The sequence below is a fragment of the Eubalaena glacialis genome, chromosome 3 (genome assembly GCF_028564815.1).
Source record: "Eubalaena glacialis isolate mEubGla1 chromosome 3, mEubGla1.1.hap2.+ XY, whole genome shotgun sequence".
Taxonomy (NCBI): Eukaryota; Metazoa; Chordata; class Mammalia; order Artiodactyla; family Balaenidae; genus Eubalaena; species Eubalaena glacialis.
In genome coordinates, this window is record NC_083718.1 from 161,369,188 (window position 1) to 161,395,339 (window position 26,152).

General features: G+C 56.2%; 1 protein-coding gene across 2 annotated transcripts in view; it reads left to right on the plus strand.

Moving 5' to 3' along the window:
- HIVEP3 (HIVEP zinc finger 3) overlaps positions 1-25,837 on the plus strand; it is a 98,315-nt gene extending 72,478 nt beyond the window's left edge. Inside the window, exons 4-7 of one of the 2 annotated variants that reach the window (XM_061184396.1) lie at positions 10,751-10,926; positions 17,300-17,386; positions 21,701-22,599; positions 23,729-25,837. In XM_061184396.1, coding sequence (XP_061040379.1) covers positions 10,751-10,926; positions 17,300-17,386; positions 21,701-22,599; positions 23,729-24,541 — 1,975 coding nt within the window. In that variant the 3' untranslated portion in view covers positions 24,542-25,837. The remainder of the gene's footprint in view (positions 1-10,750; positions 10,927-17,299; positions 17,387-21,700; positions 22,600-23,728) is intronic. The other variant, XM_061184397.1, reaches the window with a different exon arrangement.
- Positions 25,838-26,152: the final 315 nt, after the last annotated feature.

The following is a 26,152-nucleotide window of genomic DNA, read 5'->3' on the forward strand; positions in this document are numbered from 1 at the left end:
CAGATGGCCTCGGTCAGGGTCCCCTCAAGCTGCTGTTGCACGCAGCCCCAGAGGGCTGCTTCCAGAGCAGGGCTGTAACTGAACACCTTCCCCATCCCCCTCCGCCCACAAGATACAGGCCAGGCTTTTGCGCCAGCCCCTGAGGTTTTTCTAAGCCAGCCTCCATTCTTGCTTCTTGCCATATAGAATCATGCCAAGGCTTCCACAGTATAATTCCTGTAACACACGCCTACCACAGAGTAAACACTCCACAAATGCTAGCTGTTTCTTTTTCCATGACAAAAGAAACACCTCTGACCCTGGCTGACTTTCTTTTTAGTGTTTTTTTAGTAAAGAATAAGACATGCATTCTATCTCCAGGATCTGGTCACTTCCCCATTCTGGGCCTGTTTCCTGTCTGGGGAACAAGGAAGTGAAGCTGGGAAACTAGCTGACCATAGTCCTGCATCAGGCCAGGCTGGCTCCAGCCACAGTGTGTGTGGGCGGGTGGTCTCTGGGTGCTCTGGGCCATCCCATCTTAAGAAGAACAAGCAGGAGAGGTTGGGAAAGTCTGGGGAGGAACCTGGAATCCATCTTGAGCATGGCTGTTTGAGGCCTGGAGCAGAGAAATCTTGGGTAGAACAGCATCCTTTGGAGACTGTCGTGTGCAAAGAGGGGTTGCACTAAACAGAGCTCAGACTACAGAAAGTCATCAACTTTAGCTTAATAGGGGGAGAGCTGCCCAGAGGTGGAAGGTGCTGCCTGGGACACCGAGGGACCGCAGGTGCCAGAGGTAGATGCACCCGTGGTGGGGTGTGGATGGGCTGCCCTGAGAATGACCACATCAGAGGATGCACGAGGCCCCTCCCACCCAGGAAGTCAGAGGTTTTAAGGTCCTTCTGAGCATGGATGTGCTTTAACAGTAATTTCAAATTGATTTTAAATTCACAGAACCCTTTTTCACGAAGTTCGGTTTACAGAGATGCCTATTCTGAAAAGCAGCTCAGCGTGGTGGGGCAGGTGAGGGCCCAGAGCCCTGCTGCTCTGTCTCCCCCTCCGTGAATCCTGAGCACAGTGTGAAAGTCATTGTTCTAGACCCTGCAGGTCAGGGCCTGCTGAAGGCTGGGGCACCCCCACGTAATGGGCACCTTTAAGAAGTCCACTCCTCCTCGGTAGTTTCATTTCTCTGAACACGACAGGCCCAGCTTCTGGCATCCTGTCTCCCTCCCTAATCTCGCCGTCTGGTCGGAAACGGGGCCTTGGCTGCATTCTTTGGACCTGAGCCGGCTTCAGCGCAGGTTGGCTGCCTGCTCGGTGGTTCTTAGGCTTCTGCACTTGGTCATTCACTGCACAGCGTCTCAGCTTATCGTATCAATTTCTTTAGAATAAAAGTCACCTCCTCTCCTTAGACCGGTGCTGGGCGTCAGACCCCCGAGCTACTGTCTTCCGGGTAGTTGATACCGATTGCTGATGTCCCCCTAGAATGAAAACTCACACCAGGAAAAGCGAGGAAAGGGCCCAGATGGCACAAACGCAAACCTGCAGAATGGACGAAGGCTGGCCTCCGTGGTGGGAGTCCTGGAAGCTGTAAAAGAAGGCTCCTGACCGGCTCTCCCCTCCTGCCTCTGTCAGACAGCCCCAACTTCTCAAATCTGTGTCCTCTTTCCTCTCGCCCTTGCCTCTGCCCCGGCTGGGGGCTCCAGACAACTACAACACCACTCCCCAGCTTCCAGGCCTGTCAGCCCACACCATCCTCCACCCTGCACCAGACGGGGGCTCCCAAAGCAGGAGTCTCACCAGTCAGACCCGACTCACCCAGAAAGACCGGGATGAAAAGCACTTCTTCTGCAAAAGCCACCTAAGACCCACCCTGCTGGTCCTCCTCTGATCCTCCATGGCACTTTGTGCGTTGTCTGGGTTACGGATTCTACCTCTTTGTTTTACAGTCTTTTAAGTACCTGTTATTCACACTCAAGACTGAGGTCAGAGTCTTATTTAGCTTTGCGTTTCTGGGCCAGGCTCAGACCAGGCCTTAGTAAGTATTGTTGAGTAAATACAAAGAATACTGCTTAAAATAGACCCTCCGCTGGTGGGCTCTGAGCCCGTGCTTGTGTTACATATGTGCTGTGGAATTCCAGGCACAGCAGGCCTGTCCCTGGACAGCACATTAAATACCCCCCATCCCGGATGTAGTGATGTGATACGATTTCTGCAGAACCTTGACAAAACGAGAGTCTGGGATGTGCCCAGAACCCGGTGTGAATTTCCCCCATGACCCACAGCTCAGCCTCCCCAGTACATTTGTCACCAAGGGGTGTGTTCCCGACCTCTTGGCAACTGAATATTTTTAGCAAATACACAGCTCAGTGCCAACTGGCACTTGCTCCTCTTCCCACAGATATCCCTTCCTTTTTGAGCTTCACCCGGAGCGCAGCACGTCACTGTAGACAAGCTGGTGGGCTCGCTGTGGCCGGACCTCCTGGGGGCCAGTGACCGCCAGGAGCCGACCCTGAGCCTCACTTCATGGGACACAGGCTGCCCGCAAAAGTGGGCCTCCGAGCAACAGTGTGGACATTTCTGGTTGCATCTTCCTCTCACTTTGCATGATTATATCCAAGCTGTATGCCCCTGGGGGAAAGCATATTTGGCCACAAGATCATAATAAAAACAGAAATTTGACAAGACTTTAAAATATCCAAATTTGGAGAAGAGGTGACAGTTTTATGATAAAATATTGATATATGAAAACGTCAGTAATATACATACAGAACAGCCTCCTAGGAGCTCAGATTAGGAAGGTCACTCAGAGGTCATTGAGTTTATCCCCTCATTTAAGAGAAACATGAAGCTTGGTGGAAAGAGAAGTCATGGGTTTGAAGGTCAGACAGGCATCTACTAGCCGCATGACCTCGGGGAAATTTCTTTCAGCCAGAAGTTTAGCTCTGGGCTATTTCTGCCTCTCCTATTTTATTTGCCTTAAACTGTGTTTTTAAAAGAGGAGATTTTTTTTTTAATATTTATTTATTTATTTTTGGCTGCGTCAGATCTTAGTTGCGGCATGCGGGATTTTCGTTGCAGCTTGCGGGCTCTTCGTTGCAGCGCGCGGGCTTAGTTGTCCCGCGGCATGCGGGATCTTAGTTCCCCAACCAGGGATCGAACCCACGTCCCCCTGCATTGGAAGGTGGATTCTTAACCACTGGACCACCAGGGAAGTTCCAAAAGAGGAGATTTTAAGTCTTAGAATTTCATAGCAATTAAGCACCTGAACTTTGTAACACGTGACCTGGTTTCAAATTCTGACTCTGTTAACTTACCGGCTGTGTGACCTTTGGCAGGTTACTTAACCTCTCTGTGACTCCATTTTCTTATGTGTACATTGGGATGATTAGAATCCCTGCATCATGGGGCTGCCTTGTGGTTTAAATGAGGAAAGGTATGCAAAGCATTTAAAATACTGGTTGGCACCCAGTAAGAGCTATATAAGTGTATGCTAATATTATTAGTTTTTTAAAAATCTGGATTTGTGGTTTTCTTGAAAACCTGGAAGATCTGACAGCCTCATACAACACTTGGCTGGAAAGGTGTATCCACTGTTCCTTTAGAGAGGGACTGTGCGCTGCCTTCCAGCTCACTTCAATCCCGACCTCTCCCCCCTCCTTATACCTCCTCTGTTTTGCGCAGTCATGTGGCCAGCTGACCCCCCCCCCCATCTAGTGCCCTGAGGCTCCATTTGGTCAGGAATGAATATATCTATTTATATTTTTTGGATAAATATGGAATATTTGAAGGATAAATATATGCATTTTACAGCATTGTTACAGGAGCAAACAGGCTAATCCACTGAAAGCTGCCTCTATCAGTGAGCTGCCATAACCACTCATTCCCTCCTGCTCTAGGGCCTCCCAGCCTGGCCTCTGGGTGAACAGCACTAGTGATGGGGAGCTCACTACCTCATAGAGCAGCTTCATCGCTGAGTCTTCGTCGTATGCAGAGTCCAAGAACAACAACTCACCCATCATCTTGCCTGAAATGCCATTTAATTTCCACCGCATCCCCTCTTCTGGAATCTGGAGCAGAGGGATGTGCCACCTCCTTTGGGAGCTGTGCTCTGAGTTCCCAAGTGCTTGGTGGAAGCTTCAGGTTTCAGAAATGCCTGCCAAGAGTCTAGAGCCACAACCCAAGGGGTCACGTGTTGAATGATCAAGAGTCAGGCAGCTCAGCATCTCCAGTTGCAGGATTGGAAGAGACGTGGCTGAAGGCAGGAGGGCAGACTGTGTCACGCATAAGAGCGCTGGGGTCAGACCTGGGTTCCAGCGTCTGCTTTGCCACTTTCTAGCTGCCTTGTGACTTTGGGCAAGACACACAACCTCTCTCTTTCTGTTTCCTTCTCCGTTAGATGAAAATAATAAGACCCTCCTGATTAAGGGGTTGTGCAAGCTTCTTTTTTTTTCCTTTGAGTCCGTGAGTCTTAGACCTGCAGCATAAGAATGAAAAGAGACCCAGAAGATTCTGGCAGCTCCACACCCCTCGTGGCAGCCTCACTTACCTCCTGACCCAAGGCAGTGGAACAGAAAGCTGCCTCCATGGGAGGGTCCAGGACCCCTGGTGCTGCGTGACCTCAGGCCCTCACAGCCCTGGGCCTCAGGCAGTCAAGCTCAGGGCCCCTTTAACTAAGACATTCTGGAATCCACAGAAACAGCTCTTTTTTTTTTTTTTTTTTTTTTTTTTTAAGAACAAAACCAAGCATTTTCCAGACTGGCTGCCATCCCTGGCTTGTCAGATCAGCAGAAGACAGGCAGGTGGTGGGGCTCAAAGAGCCATGAGTCAGCTGTACCCAGGCGGTGAACTGTCTTGCAGGCTCAGAACAGGCAGGAGGCTGGGCGGGCGCTTCTTCACCGGGTGAAGGGCAACCTGTGGCACAGGCCTCCAAAGGGCAGCCTTGGGTGGAGGGTGGAGGGGCCAGCAGACCTAGGAGACACGACCATGCCCCTGGGGGTCCCACCATGCTTTTCTGGCTTCCTTCCCTGGCTCTTTGCATGGCATTTTTCTGCAGCTGTCAACACCCTCGGTCCCACCCAGAGCTGGTGGCCTTTCAGGAAGGGCTGCGGGGGGAGTGATGCCGTTCTCATCTGTCTGCAGTGTTACAGGCCCCTGAGAATCTCCATGAAGGAAGGTGCTAAGGAAACTTGGTCAGCATCACCTAAAAGCATTCGTGCAGTGTCTGTGCGGGGACGGGGATAAGTGGAAAGATCGCTGATGGTGTGATCTTGGCCATGTCACTTGAACTCTTTGGGCCTTGGTTCACATTTCTATAAAATGGGGACAATGGCAAAGGGCTGATGGGAGGACTGAATGACGTCAGGCATGTGGCGGTGGTTGGTGTATCTAAGGGCAAAGTTTGACTATTCCCAAGTGAGGGGAAGTGACTTACCCAAGGTCACCCAGCAAGTTCACGCAGGAGCCAGAACTCAGACCCAGGTCTCATGCTGACTTCTACCCTATGAGCACAGTGGTTCCTACCAGAAAGTGGGGAGTGTTCAGCCAGCCAGTCTACCGTGGTTACGGGGGTACTGGCTGTGTGCCGCGTCCATGGGGAGCCCACAGTGTCAGGCTGAACTTGTGCTCAGGGACTCTTGGAGTGGGAGCGTCTCAGCTGAGAGTCTCTAGCAGACACGAGGAAAGAAGGCCTTGGCTTGGCTTTCCTCTGTGCAGCGATGAGTACCGAGCACTTGCTGGGTATCAGGCACTGAGCTAGGCCCTGGGGATGCGCTAGTGAATGAGGCAGATGTGCCCTCCGCGTGGGGTTAATGGGGACTACATTGTGAGAGGCCACACAGTACACACAGCTTGACAGGCACCGTGAAGGAGGAGTGGCAGGACCCCCAGGCCCAGGGGTGTGGGAGAGGGCTCTGAAGGAAGGGGCCTTTTGGCAAAGCCCTGAAGGAAAGAGGAGCTGGTCAGACAGTAGCAGGCGGTGGGAGTGGGGGGCGGGGGAGGGAGAAGGCCAGAGGAAAGGGACTCGGAGGCACTGGATGATGTTCAGTGTTGTTGATGGGGAAGTGCAGTTAAGAGAAGAGCTGGAGAGGTAGCTGGGCCAGGTGGTGCCCGGGGCCTTCTGCACCCGTTGAGTGAGGGGCAGGGCTTTATCCTGAGAGCAGTGGGAGGAGCATTGAATGGGCCCCTGGGCTGGGAGGAGTGGCAGGACCGGATGTATTTGGGGAGAGCCTGCTCTGGATGTTTTGTGAGGAAAGGATGCTGCGGGTTAGGAGAGGGGATGGTGGCCTGGGCTAGTGGTGGCAAGGAGGTGGGCCTCCCTGGAGCATATGTGGGATGCGGCATTGACGGGCTGTGGTGGTGGATTGACAATGAAGACTGAAGGAAGTAGAGGCACCAGGGACGCTGGCCTGGCCACCGTCCAGGCATGGACGGCATGGGATGTGCATGCCGTTCACTGACGCGGGGACCCAGGAGGCGGTAGTACAGGTGGGGGGACATGGAAACATGGTTCAGGGCACGTGGGCTGTGAGGTGCCTAAAGACCACCAGGGAGATGCCGAGGGGGCAGTTGGATGTAGAGCAGAGGGGTCAGAGCTGGAGATAGAGACAGGGAAGCCATCAACATCCAGGCGGAAAGTCAGGCGTGTGCGGGGAAGCTCACCTGGGGGAAGGTGTGAGGGGAGAAGAGTGCAGGTTGGTGCCTGGGGAGCACCAGCATGGGAGGCGGGGGTCAAAGAAGGAACTTGCGGAGAAGACCCGGTCACCAAGCCAACAGGTGTCTCCAGAGGGCGGGCAACAGGGCAATAATGCCTCTGCCACTTGGATTTAGCAGCCTGTGTTGTTGGCAGGAACAGTCAGCAGGGGAGCTGGGCTGGGGCGGTGAGGAGGCGTGACTCTGCCAGCGTGATGGCCCTTTCCAGACTCGGGCTGAGAAGGGAAGCAGACAGAGCGGTCGCTGGAGCGGGCTGAGGTCCAGGGGGACTTTGGGATTGGTTGGTACCGAGAGGATTGAGCTTGCGTCCGTGATGGTGGGATGTGTCCGAAGGCAGAGGCCTGAATCTGCTGGGGCAGGGGTGGGACCTTATAGAGAGGGGCCTTGCACAGGCTGGAGGGGCTGACCGTGAGCTGGGAAGGGGAAGAGGGTCCAGCTCACACTGGACAGCTGCCCCATACCTGTCCCTGGACTTGGCCCTTTGGGAACCACAAAGCTGTACAACCCCAGTGGCCTTCAAGGAGCAGAGAAGTCAACAGGCTCCAGGCTGGCCAACCAGGACTGCCCTCTTCAAGTCTCAGGACCCCCAGTGGCCACCCTCCTCCAGATATCCACAACCTGGACCCTCCTGGCTGCCTCTTCCTCTAACCTCTTTTCTCTGGCTCCCAAATCACATTCTCTCCTGGTTCTCTACCAGGAGATCTCTGCTTGGGGGTGGCTTTTAGTGCCATCTTTCTCCCCGCCCTTACATTTGGGTGCCTCCTGGGCCCTCTCACTGCCCTCTTCCTGTTTTCATACTCTCTTGATCTGAGCCTGCCTGCCCCAAAGCCCGTCCATCCCCCACGAGGGGTGACACGCGCTAAAACAGTCTGCTAGGAGGCCACCCAGACATGCGTGTGAGGGGAGGGACGAGGGCTTCATCATTTCCCAGTCCTCAGAGTCTGGAAACCAGGGGCCCTGCACTCTCTCCCCCCGTCCCATCTCCAGCCGAGCTAGAAGCTCTCAGGACCCAGATTCCAGCCACCTGGCCTCTCACACGGCCTCCAGGGATCAGTTGGGGTCATAGCGGGAAGTACCAATAGCTTTCAGGAGCCTCCTGGGGTGGCTGGCCCACCCGCTGCGCCTCAGCGCAAATCTACATGTCCCATCCTGAGTCCCATGGATTTCCAGCTGTGTACTGGACATTTCCTCAACTCACTCTCAGGAGCATCTCACACTCAGCAGTTAAGGACAAGGGTCCTGTATCGCTTCTCTCTAAGCCCGCGGATGGTACCACTTGAGCTGGCCAAGTTGAAAACTTTCGATCTTTGTTACTCCTTCATGGTGGCCCCTGCGTCATCCAGATGGCCACCAAGGCCTGTAGATTCTACATCCAGAAGGACTTGAATCTCTGTCCTAGAACACGTGCCTTGTACCCAGATTCTAGGTCTCTCTTCTTCCAGACCATTCCCCATCGTGCCAAGGAAGCATCTTCTCTTTAGACTTTATCTTTAATAAAACTTCGATCAAGTCTCAGCTTCTTAGCGTGGCATTCAAGGCCGGTGGTGATCCAGCCTGTCCTGCCCACCAAACACTCCAGGCCTCTTAGCACCCGTGCCTTTGCTTCTGGGGTCCCTGCCTCGGGTCCTCCCTTCCTGCCTCCGTCTCTCAGCATCCTCTCTGGCCCCTTCCAGCCCAGGCTCCTCCTTTGTGCTACCCAGCAGGTTGTGCACCTTCCATGGAATGTGACAAAGTGGTGTCTGGGGTTACATACATACCTCCCAACCCCACCCCCAAGTCAAGGCACCACCCTTGGAGGGTCAAGCAGAGTCCTTTCTCTGTGTGTGTGTGTGTCTCCATTCAGGTGACTGCAGGTGGTTTAAGCTCGCTATGGAAGGAGAACGAAGGGGCTGAGAACAGCCAAGGTAGACGGACTCTAATGCCTTCTTCTGAATTGGCTTAAGCACAGGGGGAATCCCACATGTGGTAGAAGTCAGGGCGGCTGTGGGCCTGGGTAGGAGGGGGTAAAGGAAAGGGGACCCCGACGGCGCCATCATCGTTGGAAGGGGGGAGCTGTCATGGACCCGCCAAGCAGAGCCAAGTGGAGGCTGGTGTCCAGTGCCAAGGGGAAACCAAGCCATTCTCGCTTCTTTCTTCTCCAGATGGGAAAAGGGCACCCCAGCTCAGACTGGGTCCCAGGGGGACAAAGGGACCTAGGAATTAAAACCCAGGTAGCTGGTTGAGGTCTGGGGGGCGTGCTGCGTGAGGGTGAACTGCTGGCACGGGGAGGCAGACACCCCCTGCTTGCCCCCAGGGTGCTCTCCCTAAGAGCAAAATGAGTCCCTCTCCCCTTAGCCCCCCATGGCCTTCCATGCCTCCCCTTGAAAGCAAGATGGTGCTTTGCCCTGGATCAGGGCAAGAGTTGGCCCCCAGCCTGAGGACTGGGTGCCTAAAAGTGGCCCATCGGGACCCGTAATAGGAAGAAAGGGTGGTTTTAGACAACTTGAGAGGCACCGGTTGGCCAAAGCTGAGGCGATCTACTTGTACTCTTGGACAGCAGTCCGTGCGTGAGTGCGCACGCGCACGTGTGTGGGTGTGTGTGTGTGTGTGTGAGAGAGTGTGTGTCACTGCGTGGGTGGGGTGAGTGTGCCAGGGTGTGTGTCAGTGTGTGAGTGTGAGTGCATGTGTTTGCGTGTGAGAGTGGGGAGGTGATGTGAGAGTGTGTGTGTGTGTGTGTGTTGGTGATCGCTATGCCGCTGCCTGCCGGCTCCCTCCCTCAGAGTTCCCTCCTGCAAGCCCATCCTTGTGGCGTCCTCTCAGCTGTAAGCTGATGGCCCCAGCGGAGCAGGACTGAGTCCCAGCCGCCGTCACGGCCTCACCTCCCCCTGAGCCCCTTCCTGCCTCTCTGCACCACTCCACCCCCGAGTTTGGGTGCCAACTCCTGGGCAGGGGGTGATGTGTGGGGTGAGTGTGGGCACAGGCAGGCCTCCTGCAGGCCAAGAGACCACACCTCTCCCAAGGCACCCGCGCCTTCAGATCCCCAGGCGTCATGAGTCAGAAAGCTCTTCTCCTGGAATTATGCCAGGATCCCCTCCCTGGACCCCGTCGCAGCCTTCCACGTCCCCATCGAGACACTCACACATCCATAGCATTAGACCAGCACGGCATTTTGACAAGGAGGGTATCAAGTGAGCCTGTGAGACTCGTGGGTTCCTTCCGAGTGGAAATAAGAACATTCTGATTCTGGGCCAAGAGCGCAGTGGCGCTGAGGCCCAGCGGGTGGGCCAGCCGCCTCAGGAGGCGCCTGAAAGCTATTGGCACTTCCCACTATGACCCCAACTGATCCCTGGAGGCCGTGTGAGAGGCCAGGTGGCTGGAATCTGGGTCCTGAGAGCTTCCGGCTCGGCTGGAGATCAGACGGGGGAGAGAGTGCAGGGCCCCTGGCTTCCAGACTCTGAGGACAGAGAAACGATGGAGCCCTCGTCCCTCCCCTCACACGCGTGTCTGGGTGGCCTCCTAGCAGACTGTTTCAGCATGTGTCGCCCTTTGTGGGGGATGCACGGGCTTTGGGGCAGGCAGGTTCAGCTCAAGTTCTGTCCCTTTCTGGCTGTGGGAGCCTCAGGCTCTTAAGGGCTCTTTGTGGAGATTGTGATTGAATTCGGGCAAAGCGCCCAACACAGAGTGATCACTCCGTCAGTGGTGGCTGCCAGAGCTGTGGTCGTTATCTGTTTCACTCTCTTTGTCACATGGTGGCCCAGAGCGGCTGCTCTTTGGGAGCAGAAGCTGGCACCGAGGCCGGGTCTGGACCGGAGGCCCTCTGTGCCCCTGTGGCTTCCCTCCTGGCAGGGAGCACCAGGGTCTGCCGCCTCCGAGGGAGAGAAGAGGGCAGCCCCCCTGTGTGAGGGCAGGGCAGGTGCAGGGCTCCATGGCGGATCCCCCCACCCGTGGTTCTCTGCTCCGCGTCCTCCTCTCCCGATGCCCCTAAGGGCTGGATGCAGCCAGGAAGCGCGTGCATCTTCTGAGGTGGGAACCTGCCTCTTCTCCTACTTTTTTGTTCCTTTACCATGACGCCTGTTGCTCATAGGTACAAATCAAACGAAGAGTATGTATATGTGCGAGGCCGCGGCCGAGGGAAATATGTTTGTGAGGAGTGTGGAATTCGCTGCAAGAAGCCCAGCATGCTGAAGAAACACATCCGCACCCACACTGACGTCCGGCCCTATGTGTGCAAGCACTGTCACTTTGCTTTTAAAACCAAAGGTAAGAGACGGTCAGCGGGGCACTGGCCCTGCCCGCTGCAGGGAGCTCCCCTCTGGGAGCCCCAGCACAGAGCCCGGGGCCCGGACCTCTCTGCCTGGGGCCTGGGCACCCCCGATTCCTGGGCTCCCCAGTGACAGAGCAGCTGCCTCCAGACTGGGCAGTGGCACCCCTCGGCTGCCCTGCCCGTGCTCTTGGATCTCACGCCGGCCCCTCCGCCCTCCACCCATGCGATTCCCACCACGGCCAGGTGGTGGCACTCTCGCACACAGTTCCTGGTCTTGTATTTGATCTCATCACCCCTTCCTTTTGCATGTCTCCTTAGCCCTTTATCCACCGACCTGATGAGCTCCAGCATCCACACTGGTCACTGCCGCTCTTGAGTTTGGAAATCCATTCCACCCCGAGCCACTTAACACACTCACATGGTCACCTCTCATGCCAGACTTTGCCCCTGCCTCCACCACGCCTCACCACTCAGACCACGTTCCCGCTCCGTCCAGCTTCTCTGCAGCTCTTGACACAGGGCCGGGCTCTCCCCGACCCCCGAACGGCAGCCCTGTCATTCCTGCCCCCCAACACTGCACAGCAGGGTCAGCTCAGGCTCTGGCAGTCACTGTGAAAGGACGGAAGACTGGCCGGTGAGGGTACGCAACCAGAGCACTGTGATGGGTGATGGGAGGTGGCCGGGGCCACTGCAGCCACCCAGGACCCGGGTGTGGACCAGTGAGGTTGTGTCCACAAAACTTGGACCGAGCTCTTCTCTGCTCCTTCCGTTGGCTGCTCCCACAGGGCAGGCAGGAAAGGCATCGCAACCCGCTTCTTCCTTCCTGGTAGCTGAGCAGACTGAGGTGCCTCAGGGGGAAGCCTGGGGCTCTCGAACCCCTGGTGGCTTCAGCCTCTCGTGCTTCGCAGTTTCCTGGCTCAGGGTTGGGCATGAGGGTCCTGCCTTCTCCTTTGGGCAAGTTGGGGGCCTCCACACCAGCCCCCACCAGAGCCACATGGTTTTTCAGTAGATGGAACTGGAGAGCTTTGACGCCTGTTGACCTTCCTTTTGTTGGTAAAGCTGCTCCCAGAAAGAGCAGTGGGCAGTGGCTCTGAGGAGGGCCCCTCGGGTCTTTGAGCCTTCCTTACTTCCTCCTCCTCTTGCTGGCCCCTTCCATTCTCTTGGTGCTAGGGCAGGGGGCAGTTTATCTCATCCCCTCGCTCATGGCCCCCTCTCTGACCGGGTGCCCATCTCTGGTCTCCTGACCCCGTTAGGCTGCCCTCCTCTGTCCTCTCACCATCATTCTCAACTGGAGCTCAAACCTTCCCACCAAGGTTTTGGTTTGAATAGAGGTGATCATCCTCCTTCCTCACCCTGACCCTCTTCTTTCTTGGTGTCTCATCAGCAACATTCCAAAGGGCATTCAGAGAGAACTGATAGGCCTGGAGCCCTGCCATGTCCAGGACAGCTCACCTAGCAAGCCTCGGTCCTGGTCGTGGGCTCTGTCCCACACACGCCCCCTACAACCCCAGTTTCTCTGGCCTTAGGCTGCCAGTTGGGACTTTATGATGGAGAGAGATGGGAATAATCCACCAACAGTTCAAATAATGGCCTTTGACTCTGAACGCCAAAAACCTTTTTGTCCAAGCCCCCCTTGACAGTGCAGAAGATGGGTCCCTCGAAACAGAAATGACTGTTAAAGCCGGAGCTGTAACTATAAGCCAGGACCCCTGCCTCCTGGGCATTACCCCCACCACCTTCCTCTCTGTGAGCAGTTGCCCCCTTGTCTGGAAGGAGTGGCAAAATCAGGTGACCAACCAGGTGGCCTCCAGAGTGGATCACAAGTGCTGGCCCTGTTCCCAGGGTGTGTCCAGGGGACCCCACCATTCTGTTCTCAGCATGAGGAGCCCAGTCCTGAGAGTGTCTCCCAGCCCAGGGCCATGAAGAGCTGCCCACCACCGTGGAGAACCGTCATCCTGCCACGTGACACTGGAAGGACCCATGGGGCTGAGTTCCCAGCCAGAGCAGTCTCCCAGAGCAATCCCTATTCAATTCCCTCTGACTTTATTGAGAGGAAAGGCCTGGTCTTTTTCTGTCAGGTCTGAGAGAGGCCTGGGTCCCTGGCAGGGACACCCCTTTTCCAGGAGATTCCTGCATTAGAAGCCACACGCCTAGCTATCTGCCGTCCCTTCCCGGGTCCCTCTGAGCCAGCACACAGCCCTGGAGGGTCCAGAGCTCCTAACCTGAGGGGAGGGTCTGCAGGCCCTCTGAGTGCCCTGGGGGTGGAGCCTGGGGTGGAGCCCTGAAGGCCCCGCCCAGGAGGGTTTGCTCTCACCCTGTGATGGGGGGAGGGCTGAGCTCTCTGCAAATGCTCCTAGAGGCTTCTGGAAGATGACACCTTCCAGAGCCGGAGCAGTGAGCACATCCGAAATCATGGAATGTCAACCTCTGGGACTTAGAGAGGGGCCAGTAAGGGTGGTGGCAGGTGGAAGCAGAGCCAGCTCCCTCTTGGCTCTCTCTGAACGAGGCGGGGAGCGAAGGAAGCCGCAGGACACTGACACTCCTGTTTCTCCCTGGAGTCATGGACCCTTCAGCCACCAGCCCAGATGCCAAAGGCCCCCTCCTCTCAGGGCTCCTGCCTCCATACAGCTGCCTCCATCTCCTCCCTCCCCTCATCCTCGGGCTCGGGCCCAGCCAGGCTGCGTGAGAGATGAGGCTGGGTCAGGTGGTCCTCAGGGCCCTCCGTCACCACCACCTGGCTGCACCCAGCCCGGGAGCCCTTCCTGTCTGTCTCCGTCTGCCTGTCTGTGTCTCCGTCTCTGTGTTAGACATCGTGGCAGCAGCTCCGGCCCCTGGGCGCTAGCAAGGGGTTGTCTCAGTGGGTGCGGCCAGGAAAGGCCCACTGGGATGTCCCTGTGGGGGTCTGGGGTCCCATGTCATCTTCTCAGAAGGTTCCCAGAGGCCAGCAGAGTGGCTGTGCTGGGTACAGGCCGTTGCACCGATCGCCTCGGGACAGAGCTGGCAGTTTGGGGCAGGCCTCAGGGACCGAGGGAGGGCGGTTGGTCAAAGCCCAAAGCTGAATGGGGCAGACAGGGTCACCGGCTGATGCCCTCAGTGGAGGGTCCGCCTCTGTTCCAGATGCCCATCATTTTCCATCCACTTGCCTTTCCTCCTTCATTCCAGGATTGTCGGGGTTTTGGTGGGGGGCTGGGACGACGGTGAGAAGCTGTGGACTCTGCTTGGCAAGCCCAGGCTCTGACCCTTGACAAGGAAATGGTGTCCAGGCCAAAGAAAGACACCTGAGGTCATTTGGTACACCTCCCTCAATTCACAGAGGGGGAGGTAGGCCCATGGAGGGGAAACCAAAGAGGGTGCCGGATAACACTCAGGGCTGCGCATCCGGTCCTGTAACCCCGTGGCCTATCTGGGCAGCCACTCAGACTCCCACCTCCTCCCTGCAGCCTCCAAGGGCAGGGGCAGAGGAGAAGCTGGCGTCCAGGGACTGCCCGGTGCCTTCTCCTGCGGGTTCCTGAGCCCAGACTGACTGGTAAAGCCAGCTACAACACAAGCATCACCTCAGTATCTCTCTCCTCCACACCCCCGTGACTGTGGCAGAGTCCCCGGGGTGCTCAATAAAAAGCGATTACTTGGTGGGGGGGGCACACAGTATGGGAAGGAAGGAGGTTCCACGTGGTGGGCATCTGCTGTCTGCCAGGCACTCTCTGCTGTCACTCTACATGTTTCCTTATCAGCTCCTCCCAGCGTCCCCGAGAGGTAGGTATTACTTTACAGTTGCAGAAACTGGGGCTCAGAAGGTTAAGAAACTTGCCCAAGAGCACACAGCTAGCAGGTGGAAGAGCCCAGACTCAAACCCAAGGCCATCAAGCTCCTACACATGCTGGTTCTGTTCTGCCAGAGTGGAGCAAGCAAGGTCTCTGGAGTCCTGAGACCTGGTTCCACGTGGGGCTCTGCACTAGCTAGCAATGTGGCTTTGACGGGTTGGTTCGCCGTGTTGGTGAATGGGAGCCCTCCCACAGCATCCCATCACCTGATAATCTCGTCTAATGGCATCATCAGCACCAGGGCCGGGAGTTAGAACAGAAGCAGGAAGACCCTGGGCCTGGTGGGCGTGGATTACATGGTCTGTGAGGTTCCTTCCAATACTTTGCTTCTGTGATGAGAAGAGCATTTCCCACTCACGGTTATTACGCACCCATTGTGTGCTCAGCATCTAACTTGGTTGAGTAGAGACCCGAACCTTCCAGGCAGAACAGGTACAACAATAATGTCATAGCCAGAATGAGCAGTGTGCATAGTCCCCTGGGGTCTGGGATAGTCAGGGGATGGCGGGCTGGTCTCAGAACCTCAGAGGATATTCCGTTTCTCTGGCCCGTGGAAGACCCCAGCTGCCTTTACCACCCCCTTGACGTCCTGCTCAGGCTTTGCCTGCTCACAACAGTGAGGGCAGAGGCCCACGATGTTGGACAGGGAACACTGGGGACCCTCCGGCCCTGGAATGACTCTGGAAGTTATGGCTCTGCTCTCCATTTGGCCAGGAGTAGAAGATCCAGGTTTCTGTCTAGTTAAAGGAAGAAAATCTGACTTGGGAAGGATGGAGTCACAGACTAGGACTAAGGGAAGGAAAGAGGAAAGAAACAGCTTCTCTCCATCCTTGCCACCCTAGACCTGCACACCTCAGGCAATCTCAGCTTAAGGTTCCTTTTACCCTCTCAGCAAAAGCCTAAGGTTCCTTAAAATTCTCAGAATGATTAAGAAGCACCTTTTGGTTCATCCATGGCCCTCTCTCCCTATTCACCCATCTATCCACCCATCTATCCTCCTGTTTATCCATTTCTCCCATCCTCTCATCCGAATAGTTGGTCTTCCTATCCATTTATCTTCCCATTTATTTTCTCATCTTATCTGTTCCTCCACCTCTCCCACTTGTCCTCCCACCAATCCATCCTTCCATTCACCTGCCCATTCTTTTATCCTCCTGTCTGTTTGTCCTCCCATTCATTTGTGTGTGCTGCATCCAGCCAGCCAGCCAGCCAGCTATTCTCCCACTCACCCATGTCTCCTCCTCTCCCATTCTCCATCCTCTCATATGTTTATTGATCCATTTTCCATCTATCCTTCCATTTATTTTTATCCTCCATCTGTCTATCCATCTGCTTATCTACTCATCCAGTATCCCATCCATCTGTCCAGCTCCTTCCCACTCATCCTGTTCATCACTCCGTATTTCCTCTTACCCACTTATCCATCCATCCATCCATCCATCCATCTCTCTTGTGTCTGTTCTTGGAGTCCGTTCTTCTCTCTTCCGTCTATCTGCTCAAACTTGCTAACTGATAAGATTAGTGAGACAGAGCACCTGACTCAAGGAATTTACAATTTGTTGTATGAACTACCATATGGAAACTCAGCAATCTACAGAGCCAACAGTGAGCACATCACAGTGTGGAGGTGGCTGCTGAGCCCAAAGGAACACCCCAAGGCATCTGGCCTGCATCCTTCCGGGTCAGGCTGGGGGTCCTCCGCTGCTCCTTCACAGAGCGTGCCTGCCCCCAGGGCTTTGCGGCCTGTGAAGTGCTGTGCGCACATGCGGGGGAATTGGTGTCACTGTCTTTCCCCTGATTCCACAGAGCGGCCACCTCTGCTCTTCAGCCCACTGGGGACAGAGTCAGCCGCGCCCCGAGGGCTTCGTAGGCTTGGGGAGGGGCAGAGCCTTAGTTCAGCCTTCCCTGCACGCACCACCACCCCCGGCCATGTCTGCACGGCAGTGACCTTGGAGGCCCAGGAAGGGGACATGACTCTCTAAGGAAGTCAGGACTTGGGCCCCAGCCTTGTGGCGCCCAGGTCCGGGTCTAGCAGATTTCTCTACACCTTCTGCCCTCTCTCCATTTCTAACAGTAACTTAGTCCTGATTCCTCTTCCCAAACCCTAAGATTCTTCCCTGGGGGCTGCCCTAACCAGTCTGCCCTAACAGCCAGAAAGGCATCCTCAGTACCCATCCCCCATGCTGGGTTAATGGGAGCCCTGATCTCATCCCGGTATTTGAGATGGCCGGTAATCCTGTTTGATGAGTGTCACCAGCTCCTGGGCCCAGAGTTAAAGGCAGGAAAAACTTATTGCACATGATTTGTCTTTTAATTTCTTTTTTGTTTGTTTTTTTAATCAGCATCTCACTTCTTCATTATACCCTTTGTCCCCTCACACCCCTCACCCACCCTACCCCAGCTCCTCTGTACCATCCTGCACGGGGTCTGTGGCTGCACATCCCACCTGAACACCTGGGCGGAGGGACGTCCCAGCACCTGCCAGCCAGGCACCGCTCTGGGCCCCTGCTCTCCAGCCGAACCTGAGTCTATTCTCATTCCTTTCCAGGGAATCTGACTAAGCATATGAAGTCGAAGGCCCACAGCAAAAAGTGCCAAGAGACGGGGGTGCTGGAGGAGCTGGAAGCCGAAGAAGGTAATGAATTGCCAACTCCCGCCTCCCCCTTCTCCCTCCTCCCCATCTCCCCCTTCTCCTCCTGTCCCCCTTGCCCTCCCCTTGCTTTCTGTCCTCCTCTCCTCTGCTCCGCCTCCTCCTCTCTCTCTTCTGTGCCCTCTCCTCTAGTTTTCCCAACTGCAGGGAGACAGAGGTTAAATTCACAGGATGACCGCCCCCCCTAGACTTTTACAGCGCGTGCTGGGAGCCATAGCTGTGGTGCATTAAGGTCTGCCAGGCAGGTGGCAGGTGGAGCGCCCGGCACCCCGTGGGTGCTCAGTGAATGTATGGTGAATACATTAACACATGAGTAATTACAGTCAACATTGATTGAGCACCCACTCTGTGTCAGGCATGCTCTAGACACGTGCCATGATTATCTTGGCAAATCCTCACGGTGACGCTGTGAGGTACACACCCACACTCACACTTACACACTCTGGGCATGAGCCTGACGCCCGGGCCTTTTAGAGCTAGAGGTTTTCAGACAGACCTGACAGCCCCATGTCACCTCCCAATCCCATCCCCTATCCCAGCACCGCACCCTGACCTCAGTCCCCCACTAGCAAGATTAGAGCCACATTAGAGCCAGTTTCTGAGAAGACAAGGCAGTGTGTGTGGCTGGGCCCTGCCCAGCCTCAGCATCCAGGGAGGAGGCCAGAGGGGCTTTTTTGGCAGGTAGATGAGCGGCCAGAGGTACTCCTCCTGCACTGGGCAAACCTTTGACCAGATTCCCTAAAATCAGAATCAAGAACTACAGTGTGACAGAGGTGTGTGTGCCTGTGTCTCGTTTGTTTTTGTTTTTCCGATTTGGAAACGTGTCTACAGTCTTACAAAAGAGTTAGGTCACATTTCCTTTTAGGTGAAATAAATCACCTTTATTAAACAGAACACAGTGAACTTGGGGCTGTACCCCCGAAAATGAGGATGTGGATGTGTGCTCAAAAAAGCACATCAGGCCATTTACAGATGTCTCACTGAGTCCTCGTAACTGTGGTAGAAACTTGTGTTGCCCCGTTTTCAGTTGAAGACATTTAGTAAAGCTCAAACAGGTAAAGGCAGTTGCCCGAGGTCAGACAAAAACGCTGGCTGCAGTGCCTGGTGGGCCGGATGGGGCAGCTGCACCCAAGCCCAGAGCCCTTCCTGGGTGGGAGGCGGGCGTTCCGACTAGCACTGCACCGGGGGTCCACTGAGGGACCCTGAGCGGTCCCTGCCCCTCTCCCAGCTTCATTTTCCCAATGAGGCCAAAAAGGATGACCTTATTTGAGGATGAAATCAATGCATTCGTTCCAGAAATAATTACTGAGCACCAGACCCGTTCTAAGCCCTGTTCTAGGTGCTAGAGATTCTGCAATGAATAAAACCTAGTTCCTGTCCTGGGGAAGCCTGCATTCTAGAGGGGAGCTGGGCAATGAACAAATGTGGAATAGGGCAAGGGTGATGAGTCTGAAGCAAAGCATCCGTGAGGGGCTGGGAAACGTGGGGAGTGGCCTCTCTGTTCGGGTGGTGTGAACAGGGAACAGGAGGCGAGGTGTCAGGAAGCCAAGTGGGGCCTGGAGAAGGGCTCTCCCTGCAAAGGGAACAGCAGGAGCAGAGCCCCTGAGGGCCGGAGTCGGGGGGAGATGAAGTCTGAGAGAGCCGTGGCTGTGAAGGCCAAGGGATGGACTTGGCCGCCTGGTGGAGCAACGCCCTCTGCCGTTCCCTGACTCTGTATGCAGAGGATGGCCGGTAGGGGGCGCGGCTGGAGGCAGTGATCCAGGCTGAGCACGTGTTGGACTTGGGTGGGCCGAGGGAGGTGGGGAGACGTGGTCGGACTCTGGATACGTTCCGCAAGCAGAGCCGAAGGGGTTTGCTGACGTAGTGGGGCGGGGGGCGGGGAAGCAGGAGGGAAAAAAATAGCCAAGGATGACTCCGAGGTTCATGGCCTAAGAAACTGGAAGGATGGAGTTGCCACTTCCTGCGATGAGGAAGGCTCGGGGAGGAGCTTGCCTGTTAGTCGCGAAGTGACGGTTGGGAGCACAGCTTAGGAACGACTGCCTATGGGTGGCCGGTCGGGCGCCGCAGCCCCGCCCCTGAGGTTGAGGAGGTTGAGCACCAGCGCCACCGTGTGGCCGGACCCCCTCGGCGCCCCAGCGCGCTTCAGTCCTCCGGTCCCAGGCCACAGAAAGGCGGAGCTTTGTGGAGCCTTGACAGTGAGGGGCGTTGGGAATGGGCCGTCCGGCTGGGGCATCCCTTAGAGCCCTGAGCGAGTCCAGATGTGGGGGGCTTTGCGAACCCTGTGCTGGGCAAGGGACCCTTGGCTTCCATCACTCCTGCTGGGTGCCTGGGGCAGGCCACCGGCCCTCTCTGCCCGTCAACTTCCTCATCTGTAAAAAGGGACTTTAGGATCCTTCCTGGTGAATATCAGGAGCCGCTGGTCCTGACTCGGACTAGTAGCACTACCCCTCTGACCTTCAACTGCAAGATGAGATGCTCTCATTGCTGCTTGTCTGCTGAGGTTGTGAGGTACTTGGGATGAGAATAGCTAAGGTTTATTGGGTACTTACTAGGTGTCAGACCCTCACGGTCCTCCCGGCAGCTTCATGAGGTGGCTTTTATTAGTCTTACATTTTACAGACAAGGAAACAATACAGAGAGAAAAACTAAATTATTCAACATTATACAGCAAGGAAGGGGTGGAACTAAGGTTCAAACCCAGACCATTTCCTGCTTCTCAATGCATAAAAACATTTTTAAACTGGCAGTGTCATAATGCAAGGGTTGTAAACCTTAGTCCTGGACTCTCTGGGTGATCTTGGGGAAGCACTTGCCTGCTCTGGGCCTGGATTTCTCCACATGTAAATGAGAGGTGAGGCGAGGTGAGCTCCGGGGCCCCCTCTAAACTCTTAGGCGGGAAAGTAAATGCGTGGGGCAAAACTTAGAGATGTTTTGCATCCCCTCGCCATCGCTACTCCTTTACCAATCCCCAGTCCCTACCCCACTCTCACTGCTCTGCTCCTGGCTGCCAGGAGGCCATGCCCTTGGCCCCATGGCCCTCCCTTCACCTGCCAGCTCCAGCTCCACCCCATAGTTTTTGACCTACATCCTCTTGAATGCCGACTGTCATCCATTGCAGGCATCTTACTGCTGTGTGTTGAGCTGTTTGGAAGCACAAGTGCTGGGCTTTCTACCCCCAGGGCATGGTGGGGTCCAGAAGCCTGGTTGCACCAGTGGCCTGAGTCAGCTTGTGTGTCCAGCTCTCTTGGTCAGTAGTTGAGTGGGTACTGACATGAGCTTAGGGTTGGGCCAGCGGGACCCAAACCCTCAGGAGCCTGCCAGGTGGGCTAGATGTTAGCGGAGCTCCCCCTGGAGTCCTGATTGCTGCCGATTTCATAGATCCCCTAACTAGGCCTGTGTCCTGTTAGCGGTGACCCAGCTGGTTGGGCTGCCCCACCAAAAGCCAGACCAGGAGGCTGGTATTTCAGAGCTCCATTACCCCACAGCTGGGAGCACCAGGGGTTCTGCAAAGACAGTACCTTCTCTGGACATGAGTGGCTGGGATGAGGCCCTGCTCTGCAGCCAGCCTGAGGCCAGTTTAGCCAAACCCCCAGAGAGGCCAGGGCCTGCCACCTGCCAGATACCATTGTATCAGCCGGCAGCAGCCTGGCCGCAGTGGCAGACGTGTATGTAAACTGACCATGCCCAGTGCTGCTGGACTGGCCAGCAAGGCTGCTGTGTCCCAGAGTAATAGATTTCTTCATGGATGTATTGAGAGTGACTGTAATTATTTGAGCCCTTGCTGTGTGTCAGGAGTGTGTTTCCTCCGCCTAGCAAACCCTGTGAGGTGAGACTGTCAAGTTCATTTGACAAAGGGGGAGACTGAGGCACAACAGGGTGACTTAACTTGCTCATGGTGGAGCCAGCACTGAAATACTAATGAAAAAAAAACAAAGAAAAGACCTATCTTGTTTGCTATGGTTCAGTCCCAGCCCTACTACTTACCTTACCTGGACAAGTGACTTCAACTCTCTCACCTTGGTTCCCCGTCTGTAACGTGGAGATAAGAATAGTGCCAACCTGGCGGGATTATTTGAGGACTAAGTGAACTAACACACGCAGGCCCTAGAACTGAACCTGGCACATGGTAGATACAAGGTAATTTTTGCTGTGGTTATTTACAAAGCGTTCCCATCCTCTCAACGATCTTGTGCCATTGCCGTGGCTGTCAGGCCCAGTTTGCAGACTGGGACTCTGGGGCTTAGAGCAGAGCAGCCTGGGGCTGGCTCTGACCTCGGGTCTCCTGTGTCTGCCCCTCAGGAACAAGCGATGACCCGTTCCAGGACTCGGAAGGGCGAGAGGGCACAGAGGCCGTGGCGGAGCACCAGTTTTCAGACCTGGACGACTCGGACTCAGACTCGGACCTGGACGAAGATGAGGATGAGGACGAGGAGGAGAGCCAGGACGAGCCATCAGGACCGTCCTCGGAGGCACCCCCGCCCGGCCCGCCAGCCACGCTGCCGGCAGACTCCTCACCCGTTCAGGGCCCCCAGCCCCCAGATGCCACCTCTGGCAACGAGGCCACCAGGAGCAGCTCAGTCTCAGAAGCCGAGCGCTTGGCAGCCGGCAGCTGCTCCATGTCCAGCCAAAGCATCCTGTGCCTCCCCCGGCTGGGACCGGCCCCACCGGGCCCCATGGAGAAGGACACAGGCTCGGCCCTGAGCTCCAAGGCCGTGTCCCCAAGAAGGCCGTGGTCCCCGAGCAAAGAAGCAGGCAGCCGCCCACCACTCGCCCAAAAACACTCACTAACCAAAAGCGACTCGTCTCCCCAGCGACATTCACCGGCCCGAGAGCCACTGGCCTCGGCCCCGAGCCCACCTGGCCCCCAGACGGGCCCTCTCCCCCGTGGGTCTCCGAGACTCGAGCTGTCTCCTCTCACCCCCCACCCCCTGGGTAGGGAACTGCCCCCCGAACGCGAGGGCGCCACAGACCCAGGCCCGCACAGACACTCGCCCACGAGGAGATGGTCTCCAGGCCAGGCCGAGTCACCGCCACAGTCAGCGCTGCCAGGGAAGTGGGCCTTGGTGGGGCCGGGCAGCCCCTCGGCGGGCGAGCGCGGCCCAGGCTCAGGGCTGGCCCCAAGGGCTCTCTACCCACCCGCGCCTCTACCTCACAAGCTTCTCGGCAGAAGCCCAGCGGAGACCTGCACCTCCACGTGGGTGAGTTCCCGTCTCCGGGGTGGCTGGGCCGCTTCTCGCCGGCAGGTGGGGGGCTGTAAGCTCACACCTCCGTGAGGCCTCAGACCTGGAGCTACACCCCTGCCAGCTCAGCCGTTACCAAGAAGATGTGTACTGGGCACCTCTTATGCCAGGCACTGTGCTGGGTGCCTGAAACCAGTTAGTTTAGTGTCCGAAGCAGCAGAGCGTGGACTCTGGAGCTGGACTACCCAGGATTAAAACCAGGTTCTGCCACTTACGAGCTGTGTGGCCTTGGATGTGAGTGTACATACGTGTGCCATTTCCTCCCCCTGCACCCCCATCCCCACGTATTCTTTGAGCAGATGGCAGAGCTCAACCAAAATCATCACATCTCCAGCATGACTGCCACCAGCACCCTCAGAGTCACTGCAGCCAACACCATCCCTGTCATACCATCAGCACTGTCACTGTCACATCACCACTGCCATCTGCCATCATTACACTCCAGCCACCCCATCAGCTTGATCACTGTTGTCACGGCATCACTATCACCACCGCTGTCATGATCGCCAGCACTGATATCATTATCATCCTGATATCATTATCACCGTCAACTTACCTTTCCCCTCCCAACACCTTTTCTGTCACCAGATTGTCATAACCCAACACCGCTGCTCACCACCAGCAGAGATTCAAGCTCCAGGGGGAACATGATGTAGGAATCTTAACTTGATTTTTAATTTTGGGGTCGTGTGAACATTCCTGGAGGTGGGAGAAGGCCAAGAGCCTGGAGTGGGAACTCATGTTCTGGGGTTAAGTTGGGTCAGTACCATTTGGGGAACAAGAGAAGCCGCAGAACCGAGACAGAGGGTCAGGTGCATAGGGGCCAACCAGGCAGCCCCATCCTCTGAAGACAGACAAGCTGGCTGGAGGCGTGGGACCGTGTCCTGAGTGTACCCACGGTCACCGTTCCAGAGAGGGCGCCCACACAGGGCAACACCGTAGGCAGGGGTTGGGACTCAGTTCTGGGCCAGCTCAGCCAGGACTTGCTCTGTGATCTCAGCAAGTCCCCTCCTCACTCTAGGCCTTCGGGTCTCCGTGTGCCCAGCACATAATCCTCGCCTTACTCTGTCTTATTTTCTGACCCCAGCAGAAGGCCGAGTCGCCAAGTCCCTCCTGTTCACCTGGCCCTGCTCATCCTCTCTTCTCCCGACCCTTCTCTGCCCCCCATGACTTCCATGGCCACACGCCAGCCCGGACAGAGGAGAACATCTTCAGCCACCTGCCTCTGCACTCCCAGCACTTGACCCGCACCCCGTGCCCCCTGATTCCCATCGGCGGGATCCAGATGGTACAGGCCCGGCCGGGGGCCCACCCCACCCTGCTCCCCGGGCCCAGCACAGCCTGGGTCAGCGGCTTCTCAGGGGGTGGCAGCGACCTGACGGGGGCCCGGGAGGCCCAGGAGAGAGCCCGCTGGAGTCCCACCGAGAGCTCATCGGCCTCCGTGTCCCCCGTGGCTAAGGTCTCCAAATTCACACTCTCCTCAGAGCTGGAGGCCAGGGACTACCCCAAGGAGAGGGGGAGGACGAGCAGGGGCCTGGGCAGACCTCCCGACTGGGAGCCCCGCGCAGCCGAGGTGCCCGCAGAGCCCGTGCCCACGCACAGTCCCCGCACCCCACCCGAGGCCTCGCCCCGGCCACCCCAGGGCCGCTGGGCAGGGTCCCGGAGCCCCCGCCTGGAGTCACCGCGTGCGCTGGCCAACCCCTCAGCCTCCGCCACCCCGCCGCTGGACCGCAGCAGTTCCGTGGGCTGCCTGGCCGAGGCCTCCGCTCACTTCCCAGCCCGGAGGAGGAACCTCTCCGGGGAACCCAGGACCAGTCAGGGCTCCCCCGAGCCCTCGGGAAGTGGGGGGCCCGGGGCACCTCCACACCCTCCCGAGGACCGGGGGCCCCGGAGCACTTAGCCTCTCCCCGACCGCTTCAGCATCTGGCTTCCGGTGTTTGGCAACAGACGTTTCCAGCCGACTTCCTCGAATCATCTTGCTGTCACGGGCTCCCTGTCCCATCTGTTGTTCTGTCCAAGAAGCTTCTGCTCAGCCCCTGTCTGTCTTATCTTCCCACCATGTATGCAGTTACCTGTGCCTTTTTCTGTGACCTTTTGTTGCTTGAAAAGATACAAACAACACACACACACAAACATTAAAAAACCCCACGAGGTATTTGAGGCTGTGAATATTTAGGTGGGGCTTCACCTTGGGCCACTGTGGTCAGCAGCCACCCCCCAAGGCTGGCAAGAGGCGGTCAGTTGCTAAGAGAAAGGGGAATGCACTGAAGCAGAGAGAGAGAAAAAAAGAAACTTTAAAAAATATATAATTAAATGTAAAAGCAAGCACTCCTATGTACAGTTGTTTATGGTTCCTATTTATTGCTGCTTTATCCCACCCCAGCTAGTGGCCTCCCCCGGCTGCCAGCAGAAGGGCCAGCAGCCCGAGGCAGAGGGACAGGCAGGGAGACTCCACGGGCAGGCCCAGAAAACTCCGACTTTCTTTTTCCTAGGACTTCAACACAAAATATTTGGAACGGGTAGAAGGTAGGAGCTGGTTGGTTCCCCAGGACTCCCAGACGTCCAGGTGGTCTGAGTCGTGATCCCATCCTGGCATCTGACCGGTAGACAAATCCCCCTGCCCCCCGCCCCAGCACCTCTGCTCCTTACCCTCACCCTCAACCTCCGGGCTGGGAAAGGAGTCCTGACCATCCATCTCCTGGTTCCTGAGCACCTGGCCTCGGCCTTGCTCTCAGGGCCCCAGCCACTGGCTGCCGTCCTTGTTCTAGAAACTACCCACAAGGCTGAAGTGACAGGGCCCAACCCCTGGGGGTCAAGATCCAAGGTGCGCTGCCTTGCCATTCCTGAGGCCAGGCTTGGGCTTCATTTTACATTTGGTCCCTGGGGTACAAAGGGCCCTATTTCCTCCATGGCTGGGCTTTTCCAGTGCTCAGCACTGGAAGTTTGCAAGGACACATTTCTGGACCACTTTGCAGCAGGACTGGTCCCCCTGTCCCCGTCCCACACACCGTCAGGCCTCCACTAACCCCAGGAAGTACCCAAAACCATGACTGGTGGGAACTGCCCAGGCCTCCTATTGGTTGGCTTAAATCTCTTTTAAAAAATAAAATTAAATACATATATGTAAACCTGGAAAGACAATGGTGTTTGATATTTCCCCTAGCCTCCTATTGTCCAAGGTCATTTGAATTCTTCTCCAAAGCAATCAGTAATAGTTAGTGCCTCCTTCCTCATCCCCATCTCCTCCCTGTGTTTCCTGGTGCAAAAGCCTGCTTTGTTTAAAAAAAAAAAAAAAAAAAAAGACTAGAAATTAAAATCCCAAGTTGAAATATGGAACTTGAACTCTAGCATGTTTACCCAGCCCTGGGATGGGTGGGGTTTTCCACAACATCCAGAAATCATTTTCTTTAGTTTCTACCAGGGGGAGAAAGCACAGGGACCACGGTCATGGCCCAGCCAGGCTAGGTGCTAATGCTGCAGAGCAGAGACCTCCTTGGCCAGTCCCATTCCT